The following is an 11,627-nucleotide window of genomic DNA, read 5'->3' on the forward strand; positions in this document are numbered from 1 at the left end:
CAACATTTGGAGAAGTTTTTATTGTGAATGGCATGATTTGTATAGTTTGTGATTACTTTACCCAGGAAGGAACCTTGTTAAACACCAGTAAGTCAGTCATCTCTCCACGTTGTCAATTTCAAAGTATGAACAGGAAGAGGTTCTGAAGACAAGAATAAATCGGCTAGAGACAACTTTGACGACAGACCCGAAAACAACAAACCCCGTGTCATGATATATCAGAGTAATATCATGATATCGTTTGTTCTAGCAGGAGATCAGCTAACACACGCACATACGGGACTGTAACCATGTGGATCAAGCAGCAGCTGCGCTCCGTCTACATGCCACACTGCGACTGCTGCCGGTGCCTCCGGACGCTACACATTTGGCTGAAGGACTGTCCGCAGCGTGAGCAGCTGTAGGGCTTCTCCTGCGTGTGGACGGTCCGGTGCCTCTTTAGGTGACTCGAAGAGATGAAGCTCTTCCCGCACAGTGTGCAGCGATAGCGCCTCTCACCGGTGTGGACCAGAAGGTGGACCCTCAGGTTGTTAGGCTGGGCGAACCCTTTTCCACAGTGGGGGCAGGTGTACGGTCTCTCCCCTGTGTGCACCTGCTGGTGCTGCTCCAGGGCAGCAGCGCTTGGGAAGACAAGCCGACAGACTGGGCACACCAGCAGCTCTTTAGGAAAAGCGGAGGCGTTCCTGGGAGGCCGTGGGTGGCTAGGTGTCCTCCCGGCAGGACCCGTGCAGTGGGAGGGCGGAGCAGGACGGGGAGCAGCTATGACAGCAGCAGCTACAGCAGCCATGTCAAAGGAGGAGGTGAAGGCAGCCACTTCATGAGTGCCAGCTGTGATGGTCAGGGGGGCATCTACAGCGTCCCCCTCTCCCTGGGAAGGAAAAGATGAAGCATGTCCCGTGCTTGTGTTCCCCAAACCCAGCTGTGCGACTGCGTACGCTGCACCAAGATGGCTGACCCGTTCCTGCATCCAGGTCAAATCCAGGTCCAGGTTAAGGTCAGAGCTGGGGTCTTCTGATTTAACAGCAGCTGCCAGGTTTGAAGGATGAAGGTTGTCATCTGTAGTGTCGACTGTCTGCACGTTTGGCTTCAGATCACTGCCTGCTAGGCACTCGGTAAACTCCCTGCAGACAGACCCAGGGCTGTGCACCCCAACACCGCCGGTGGGAAAACTGTTACACAAGGGTTTTATGGACTTTCGCTTTGCTGGAGGCCTGAAGGTCAGGTCTATGGTGGCAGCAGAGGGCGAGGGAGAAGACTGGGAGGAGGACATTACGGTGCTGGCACCGGCGTCACTGATGAGATCAGCAGGAGGAGTTTCCTCACTTGGATGCTGGGCTAAGAAAGGACAGACGAGGAAACGTAAAGAGAAGTGTTGAAAACAATAAAATACAAGAAAAAAGAATCCTCTAAGGAGATCCACGGGGGTTCAGAGAGGTCAACCCCCATATTCTGTCATTCTTATTGTCAGGGTTACATAGCCGACCAAGTTTTGATCGGCTATGTAACCCTTTTAGGTTACAAATTAAATCTGCATAAAAGTTAACTTTTGTTTCAGATGAAGAATCAATTAAACTGAGCTTGTTCGGCCTCCTCTTTAATATCCATCACTGTGCAGTTTGTTTATCTGGGAATCATGATGTCCTCATCATAATGTGACATTAAACAGCACATTGACTGCTCCATATATCAAATTGTAGCAAACTAGCATCAAAAACGTTGTTTTCTAGAGGTGTATTTAGGATACTTTATTTATTTTAAAGACTATGGGAGCAGTAATTGCAGAATTCTTTCCACAAAAAGAACTAAAATCAAACAAAGGAGAAAATAAAGCACATTCACAGCTTCCTTAGACAACTCCCTTACGGTGCTGTAAGAGTGCAAGTAAATTTGAGCACCATTTAATTCTATTCAGCTTATTTATAAGGTGCCGACTCACAACAAAGGTCACCTCAAGACACTTAAAAAAAAAAAAATTAACTGGGGAACTCTATGACTTTTTGTTTTTTTTCACTGTCACCCTGTACCCCAGTAGAGCTGCAGTTAAGTAACATCTGCCCAGTAGTCAATGGCTGCTTTCATTTCGCTGAAATTCATATAGGTCTGCTAAACATTTTGGAACCCAGATAGTTGCCTAACTTTGACCAGCAGATGTCGCCCTTATCATCTGATTTCAAAGGCCTTGAGTACTGTTGTGTTCTACAATTGTGCTTAAAGCTTCACTGGTTGAAAAAGCTTAATTTTTCATTGCTTTGTAACCTGCATGCATACTCCGGCTTTGGCTAAAGGATACAAATGTAAAATAATCCTACTATGGCTGCTAAACCGTATTCAGACTCTCTTGGCAGGTTTGAAAGCAGGAAGACTAAATTGTAGAACTGAATCAAAAAGGCGAATAAAGTGTCTAAGGGTTTCCACAGTCATGCAATGATGTCACAGTAGCTTTTCCATTTTATTTTACATAGTTTCCCTCTAAATGATCTGTCTGTTTTTAGTTGATTAAGACAGGACATGTGACACATTAAAGGAGAAGCAAAATTCTCAAATGATTTATGTTTGTCGGATTAATTACATCACAAACACCTGGCAGCTTAAACCGGGGTGTGTAAATTCAATGAAAGTGTGTCTTGTTGTGACCAGGGGGCCATGATTACAGTACACCTGGAAAGAAGATAAGTGATTTTGAAACTATACTTTATACCACTACCACAGACATATGCACAAAGATGAACACCTTAAAGCAGACAAAGCAGACCTGAAAGGGACCATGACAGACTGCTACTGATCCATCTCGGTGAACATCTTTGCTACCTTTTCAGGATCATAACAGATTTTTAGAATTATGTTGACTTTTGGGGACAAAAATCCAATCCAAAGTTTTTTCTTTTGAATAGCGCAGCTATCTAATTTGGTTTCAATGGTCATTTTTAAATGGTAATATTAATACCGTTGCAAATTGGACCATTTTCAAGAAAAAAATCCATCAAACTTTAATTTCCTACCTGAAGCATAACATTATAAAGACAAGACACCTCAAACCTCAAACTCATCTCAGTCACATTTTACTGTGGAATTATAAACTATTTAATGAGCTTTGTTTTCAAGAAAATTGTTCCTACAATCTAGTTCAGTTAAACTTTTGTGCTGAAAATGGTTATCACACAGGTTGTTTTTTTTAAATAATTTTAGATTAGTAGTAACTGTCCTGCTTACACCAGGTGTCTGCAGCTTCCACATGCATAATCATGAAGGACACTGTGAAGAAATCCAGTAGAAATCCCTATCCACTTTCATTCATGTCATTCTTTGACATCAGGTGTTAGTACTGCTAATCTCCCAAAGTTTTGTTACGCTATCACCATTTTCCAACTAAATGCACTCAGATAACAGGACGCTTAGCTTAATTATTGAGGACTGCAGAGGTTTATTACACTGAAGTAGAATACAAGATGTGAAAGTCTGTCCAGCGAGCACAAGGATAATCTTCAGTTCTCCACAATCAAAAAATTCTCCTTTTGGACCTTTACACGCAAAACTCCCCACAACTTGATCTGTGTTCAGTTCTCAGAGAGCAGATGGAAAAAGCAACAAACAGTGACCCGTCAGTAAGAAGACACGACTGGGTCACCCTCTGTCAACATTTGACTCCTAATGGAAATTTGTTTATTATTGAAATATATAGTTAAATAAAACTAAATTTGTACATGCTGAAGCTTACAAAAACACACATTATTGCAATCTTGAAACGTTTATGCCCAGGATATAAAGGTATAAGCTGTGAAACGGTTGGACTGACCCACACGCAGCTACCTAACTATGAAGGGAGACCCACTCACCAGAAGAGAGGCCACCATAGTCGGTGCTGATGTTGACCTCCACCTTAACATCCAGGCTGCAGCTCTCTCGCTCCTTTTTCTCCTGCTTCTCCACCTGCAGTTTAGTTTCTTCTTGCTGGGATACAGTGATCAGACCAAACAAATAGCTGACTCATTTTGTGTAGAACTGTATTTATCAGCATATATGCTCCTATTTTACTCAGTAAAGAATTGTTTTGTATTTTAAAATACAGACTTTATTTGATTGTGTTGTAAGAGCTTGCACTGTATTTATTTTATTTGTGGTGACTATCTGTGAATGAGGTGTGGATTTGAGCATGAGCGTATGTGTTGTCAGTCTTTCTTTGACTGTGCATTTGCATAGAATGTTGTTTTTCTTTTTCAACTACATTTGAAAACCCCTATTCCAAAGCCATTGTGCTGAGTAATATTTACCTGTGAAATATGATGAAATGGGACATCTTCAGAGGCTTCAGGAAGAGGCGTCACCAGAGGCTGATGGTTGCTGGAAACTGAAAAATACCACATGACACAAGTCCTTTCCATAAGTCATCTGGTATTATATTTTATACATCCTCCTTTACCAAACACCAACATCTTTTAACGCAATTGCCTAGTCTTAAGACAGGTTACCAGTCTTGGACTATTGTTTTTAGGTTTTCTAAAAGTCTTTCAAAGAGTTTCTGTGAAGAATGGCTTCTTTAGACTAACTACAGGTCCACTCTGTGTACCCGCCCAAGATTTCCAATGATAATGTCCCCCAAGCTTCAGGACTGTTGTGAACTTAGTGACAGATACAACTGAAAGAAGCGGACACAGAAACGGAAGACAACAGCAACAGAATGCAGGTCAAAACTATTGGGCGTCAGGGTGTAGACGTGTCACTGAAACAGATGATTTGCTCCCATCATAACCCCATGGTGGCAATCATCTTTTAAAACATAGAGGCCACAGAGAAGCTTAAATGCACTGGAATAAAAGAATGGAGAGAAGTGTAATCACAAGATATACTAGAAATTAGGAGGTTAAAGGAAGTATACCTGATTCTGCACAAATTTAAACAATAAGCGCGTTTACACTATTGAGAAGAACTGTTTAGTTTGAATTGTAAGCCCCGCCCGCAACTGTTTTTCCCCCAATAAGAAAACATCCTTCTCTCTCACCTGGTCTACTCCCAGTTGATATGCACAAGACCAAACACGCCCCTCAAGCTCCAGAGGAAGCAAGGCTTCACCAAGGGACTTTTCTTTGTTTTCTTTGACACAAAATGGCTATGTCTTGGGTAAACGATATTTCCTTATGGGAATGGTCAACGTTTTTACATGCATACCATGTTGTTCTGTTTACATACCCTGTCATGCACGAGCTGGAGAAGCTGCTGCTTAGCAACAGCTCCTCACCTCGTCGTGCCATTGGTCATTCTTGTATTCCTACTAAAAGAGCCTGGAACCGATTGTGCAATCAATTAGTCAATTGTTATTATCAGATTACGTCTTTTAACCCAGAATACATTTGTGTAAAAATAATTTTTCTTAACCACACTAAAATTAATTAAGGTATAGTTCCTTTAATATTTAAAACATATTGTGTAAAAAAGAAATCACTAGAACTCCTGGAGATGGCACAGAGAGGGAAAAGGTCTGATCATCTCACACAAACTGTAACATATAAGAACAATATATGTGAAACGCTTTGAGAAGGGCATTTAAGGGAAATACAAAAAGGTTTATAAAGAAAGCAAAATTGCGGCATCAATCAAGTATGTGTGCGTGTGTGTGTGTGTGTGTGTGTGTGTGTGTGTGTGTGTGTGTGTGTGTGTGTGTGTCTGGAGTTAAAGTTAAGGAGAGGACTAAGAGACACAAGAGATTTATTCAGTCATAATGGGGAATGTGAGGTATCTGGCTAACAAGGTAGATGAACTGGCAGTTCTGTCCAACAACCAGTCTGGTTTGATCTGCTTCACTGAGACTTGGCTTCATAACAAAATACCAGAGAGTGGGACTGAACTTGGTTTTCACTTGTCCGAGCAGACAGAGGGAAACCAAGCAAGAAGATCAGAGGGGGAGGTCTTTGTTATGGTGCAGTTTTTGGCCTGCCTGTCTCCCCGTGAACTTTCCAGCACTTTCCACCTCTCATCCAGCCCAGTTATTTCATTCTCCACTCCACCTTCTGAGCAGTTCCACCTACCGTTCCTAATCAAGCCCGGACTCAGTTCACCTGTCAACACTCCTACTTAAGCCTCCCTTAGTCTGCTCTTCCCTCAAACCTCGTCCTGCCAGTGCTACCCACGTCTGCCTGCCGGAGCTCCCCACATCTGCCTGCCAGAGGTCCCTACGTCTGCCTGCCAGAGGTCCCTACGTCTGCCTGCCAGAGGTCCCTACGTCTGCCTGCCAGAGGTCCCTACGTCTGCCTGCCAGAGGTCCCTACGTCTGCCTGCCTGAGATCCCTACCTAAGTCTGCCGGTTTCAGTGCCTGCTCTGGCTCCGCCGCATCTCCAGCCTCCACCATCATAACCTTCCCCCGTCAGCTCCATTCCGGTACAGTCTCTGGTCACCATCTCCATTACTCAAAGTCTTCAATAAAACTCCTTAAAACGAAGCTCTGTGTGTGTGGTGGTGTTTGGGTTCATCAGAACAAATCCTGACAGTCTTCTTCTCTTGATCAACTGCAAATGGTGTCTTCCTGGACATGTTATGGTGAAGGAAAATGTCTGCACCTCTGACATTGGGCTCCTGCTGCTAAGCCTGAGGCCTTACTACTTACCATACGAGTTCTCACATGGCATCCTTGTAGCTATTGATGTGCCTCCATCCACAACAACAAGGCGAGCCTGTGACATCATCCACATCCTAGCAGGATGTCTGACTCAGCATCCTTAAGCTTTGGTTATGACCAGTCAGGATTTCAACCATGTCTCCTTCTCTCCGATACTGACAAACTTTAAACATTACAGGAACATTCAATAAATTAGAATATGTGTTCCAATGAGACTCATTTGTCAGATTAAAAGTACCTTTTTGAAAATATAATTTTAGCAAGTATTAAACATACTTTTCATTAAAGGAGTTATAAGTAAGATATTTACTGTAAAATTAACTTAAATCATTCTCATTTGTCACCTTGGATGGAAGTAAGATTCCCTATAAACAAATCAGCCCTCTCCATGAACAATGTCTTAATCACGTTTTTCTCCTTTCAAACCTAGAGGTACTGACCAGGGGTCCGTTCTTCGTACGTTGCTTAAAACATCCGAGATCAAATGACACATCCAAGATGACTTCATCCGGCTAATCATGATCCGGCTAATTGGGTTCTTCCAACACACCTGTTGTTTACGATTAGTATGGCTGGATTGAGTTATCTGAGACAACTGCGCGTTCATGCGTTTGTTTAAAAGGGGAAATGTATCGATAGTAGAAACAATGATCAGCAGTGCTGCTATTGGCTGTTCAGCATGGCCAAAGAACGCCCACAGTTTTTCTCCCAAGCAGAACACGAGCTTTTAATGAAAGGTTATGCCGAAATTTGAGTCATTAATTAAAACGACAGGGAACACCTTAAAGTCTGCTTAAACCAGGAAAGAGGGCTGGCAGAAAGAAGCAGACAAATTAATGCGTAAATACTGTCCATGGTAGATGTTTCTATCACTTTCTACAGTATGTATTTTTGCATTTTAATAATCTCATATTTACTTTGTTCTTTTATATCAGAGCCTCCACGGGACCCACTAGATTCTAGTGGGTCCCGTGGAGGCTCTGATATAAAAAATTAATAAATTGTTCCCATGTTCTAGTGACTAGAACATGGGAACAAGTAAAAGTGAAGTACAAGAATATTCTACAAAATGGTAGCCTTTAATTATTATACTTTATTTTAAAAAGGCACTTGTTATGTCAAGAGATCCAAATATCGGTGTCATTCCTTAGACACTGGAAATAAAGAACGCATGCAAACTGGGATTTTTAACAAAAAATTATTTATCTATAAAAAAATGACGTTCTTCCTTTTCCAAGTCATCCACAGTTTACACGGTGAAAAACTGTATTGCTCTGTGTCTAGATAGTCCATCCATAGTTTTTTCTAATACAATATACGGCTCGACAGGAAGCAAGCCTTTCAAAGTAAAACTAAACTTCACAATAAAACGGCCTGAACAAATCTTACCGAATATGATAAAAATAAAAAGCAAACCATCATACAAATAACTTAAATATTTTCTATTTATGGCTCTAACACCACTTTTTCCTCTTTAAAAGCCACTGTTAAATGATGTGTTTGTCTGTTTATAACAGCCACCAAGAAAAAATCTCTCTACAATTTCACTGTCGCGCTGCTCTAAAGGATCCTGTCTATTGCACAATACGCGATTAATTCGAAAAGCTCTAAAATTATTCTTGCACCTTCCGCAACAGGTTGCTGTCGTAAAAATGGACATGGCTACGGCAGACTTCCCCATCTCCTCCGCTTATACAGCCGTGATCTAATCTTGTTTACATGAAATAAGCCTGCTCCCGAGCAGGTTTAAGCTGGCGCACATGTTGCTATGACAACAAGTGCAGGAAGTCTTTCGAAGAACCAAACGATCCAAGATCATGCCAAATCGTCAACAATCAAATCCAGCTAACTGAGTTAGCGACGTACGAAGAACGGACCCCAGAACTACTTCAGTCCAGAGTGTAGCCCATGTTTACTTTCTGGTTCCTGAGCCAATCATATGAGAGTTCCCAAGGTTCCCAACACAGAGCATAGCATTTGGTATTTTATCTTGGCAAAAGAGCAGCAGCCTGCTAACATGGAAACCAGTAAGAGCAACAGACCAGAAACAGAACAGCATACAATGTCATATACCTATCCTGTGGAAGTAAAAATTCAGAGGCGTTTTAAAGCAACAACGGACCGTTGAGTGAATGGCGGGTCTCTGTGAAAGGAATCGTGTTTGTGTTGCTTCAATTTTAACCTCTAGGAGTCATTATTACTTATTGTTCCTTTAAGCCTACATTTGAGTCATTGGTTTTATGTTCTATTCTGATCTTAAATGTCATGTTTTTTATTATATGTAAGAGAAATAAAGACTGTGAAGTTCTGAACCAAGGATGCTGAGGACGCCCTACGAGAACGATTCAGATCACAACACTGGGTTAACAGAGAAATGAAGGATTAGTTGAATCTGAAGAAGAGAACATATATGGCCAAAGACAGAGAGAAGCTCCAGACTGTCCAAAAAGAGCTCCAAAGGTGATGAAGATGAGGGAGACAAAGAATATGCATAGAAAGAGTATTGAGGATAAACTTGGACAAAAAACAAGGTGTGAAATGTATTAAGGTCCATGATTGGACAATGTCTGTTTTTACCATGTGTTAGGCATTTGCTTCTGAGCTGAATCGCTTTTTCAACATGTTCTGGTCATCTCTCTGTCTGGTGAACTCAGATAATGGATCCTTAGGATCCATCTACACCTCTACAGGAGCCCCTCCTATCTTCTCCTCTGGCCACACTCCCACCAGGATCATTCAGATTTCACTCCATCCACTCCTGTTACCCATCTGCTAGCTACACCTAACTGCTTCCAGTTACACCCACCACCAGTTGCCGTCAGTCTCACCACCATCTAAGTACAACAGGAGCTCTCCAAGCTTCGGAAGAGCAAAGCCAGTGGACCCAATAACATCTCCTGAGAAGAACTGGCAGCTCCCCTGGAGCACCTCTTTAATCTCTCTTTGAGACTGAAGCGATCCCCATGTTCTCCTGCGTTGTCCCTGTACCAAAGAATAGGAGTCAAAGAGGTCTGAATCACAACAGACCTGTAGCTCTGCTGTCCCATCTCCTGAAGACATTTGAGCGGCTGAGTATACAGCAGCTGAGGATCCAGCTAACAACATTTCTGGACACACTACAGCTTATCTGCCATGCAATGGGGTGGAGGATGCCCTCGTTTACCTGATATACAACACTCTCACTCACTTGGAGAGGCAAGGAAGCACTGCAAGACTTTTCCAGTACTTTCAACTCCATTCAGCTCTTCCTACAGCAACTGGAAGGGCTTCCTACTGCCACCCTTCTATATGCAACTGAGCCCAGACACTACTTCCTGAATCACAGACCATCTCACAGGCCAACCACAGTATAGCAGCTTCGTCTCTGACAATCAGCTATACCGGGACACCCCAGGGGACTGTATTCTTCTTACCCCTCTACACCGCTGACATCCACTTCAACTCCGGTTCTATCCACCTTCAGAAGTTTTCTGACGACTCCTCCATAGTTGGATGTATCATCAAGGAGAACGAGGAGGAGTACAAAAGTCTGACTGAAATCATTGTGGAATGGTGCAGCGGCAGAAACGATCAAAAGCCGACTGTTCCTTCAGAGGTTGTTGAGGTCTTTCAGTGTGTCTAACGAACTGCTTAAGATTTTCTACCGGTCTGGTAGCCAGTGCCCCCTCTTTTCCTGGTGGGATCAAGACTGGAGAGGACAGCAAACTAAGTAAGCTAGTTAGTAAAGCCAGCTCTGTGGCTGGACTGCAACTCAACAGTTTAGATGTCAATGTGTGAGAAGAGGATGGTAGTTAAAATACTACGTGACTGCTACTACCACTGTTGATATCACTATTATTGTTCCAGTTGTTATTACTCCTTTTTTCTTGTTAGGGTGGTGTTAGGGTGTATTGATCTCCTTCCTGGAGATCAATAAAGAATATCTCATTTTATCAGTGTAGCATCATTCAGAGTCTAACTACCTGGTGCACAGTAAGCTCTTACATATGTGCACCACTGACAGTTTACAGCGGGGTAGCTAAAAGCATTTTAACTCGGGCCATTCAGGCATCATGTTTATTTCCTGGTTGCTTGAAAGCGGGACCTGAAGCCACGCCCACAGAACAGCTGTTGTCACCAGTTGATCTCACACACCGAGAAGCTGCACCTCTGCTGGACGTTCAGCTTCAGGCTCCTAGCACTGACCCAGCCGCCTCACTGTCACCATCCAGGGAAAACAGGGCCAGGTTTGGCCTCAATCACGACATCGCAGGAGCCAGCGCTGCCTGTCAGCCACTCGTGTTTCTTTCCCCGCTAAGTCACATTCAGTGATCAGCGTGGGAGCCAGCCCGCAGCCCGGGGGCCATCTCCATCCATTTACCTTCAGGGGGCTTCAGATGAACAGCGTACATTTCCTCCCGCTGACGGCTCCTCCTCAGCCTCCGCTCGCAGTTCCTCATCTTCACATCCATTTCTTTCAGCCTCTGCCGCAGGACGTCGTTCTCCTTCTGGCTCTTTTCGAGCTCCAGGTCCATCTGAGAGCGCAGGGAAGCGTAGCCAGCGTCCACCAGCTTGCAGATTTCCACCACCGCCGAATTGGCGAGTATCTCTATTACCGAGGCGATTTGCGCCTGAAAGCCCAAACAGTCCTCATTCATCTCCGGCGGTCTTCCTGCTTGGAGATGAGCGACACGCGTACATGAACCGGTCCACGGAGCGATGCTGTCTGTCTGGCCGCACTCATGCAAAGGCTCGGCGGCGGCGTCCAGTTAAGCGTCCGCTGTGTGTCATGTTTCTATGCCTCGTCGAGTGCGCATGCGCAGAGGGCAGGTTCGCTGGCTCCGCCGTCCCTCATCATGTTAAAAAAACAGAACTGCGTTACAAAGCCATTGTTGCTATGAATTATTGGCAAGTTCATAAATAATTGGTGATACGCCTGGTTATTTTCTTGCTATGTTCTCCAAAATTTAAATTAGGCTTAGTCTTGTCAGTACGGGCCACCGTAGGTCTGGGTTATGCAGAGTAATTTAAATGCTTATG

The 11,627-nt window shown here is 43.6% G+C and overlaps 1 protein-coding gene across 1 annotated transcript; it reads right to left on the minus strand.

Annotated features, from left to right (window-relative positions):
- Positions 1-11,406, minus strand: LOC105931199 (zinc finger protein 358). Its single transcript, XM_012869781.3, has 4 exons — positions 10,969-11,406; positions 4,269-4,345; positions 3,834-3,948; positions 1-1,335 (listed from the first exon to the last, which is right to left on the minus strand). The coding sequence occupies exons 1-4, from the start codon at positions 11,243-11,245 to the stop codon at positions 320-322; spliced, it is 1,485 nt and encodes a 494-aa protein (XP_012725235.2). The 5' UTR covers positions 11,246-11,406; the 3' UTR covers positions 1-319.
- Positions 11,407-11,627: the final 221 nt, after the last annotated feature.

Source organism: Fundulus heteroclitus, chromosome 5, assembly GCF_011125445.2.
Source record: "Fundulus heteroclitus isolate FHET01 chromosome 5, MU-UCD_Fhet_4.1, whole genome shotgun sequence".
Lineage (NCBI taxonomy): Eukaryota > Metazoa > Chordata > Actinopteri > Cyprinodontiformes > Fundulidae > Fundulus > Fundulus heteroclitus.

Bases quoted from the DNA above. Each gene is read 5' to 3' on its own strand.
- LOC105931199 (XM_012869781.3), bottom strand. From the start codon at position 11,245: ATGAATGAGGACTGTTTGGGCTTTCAGGCGCAAATCGCCTCGGTAATA. The intron at 4,346-10,968 runs GTAAATGGATGG...GGTATTTTTCAG, and splicing joins TCATCTGAAGCCCCCTGAAG to TTTCCAGCAACCATCAGCCT. The intron at 3,949-4,268 runs GTAAATATTACT...ACTGTATCCCAG, and splicing joins CATTTCATCATATTTCACAG to CAAGAAGAAACTAAACTGCA.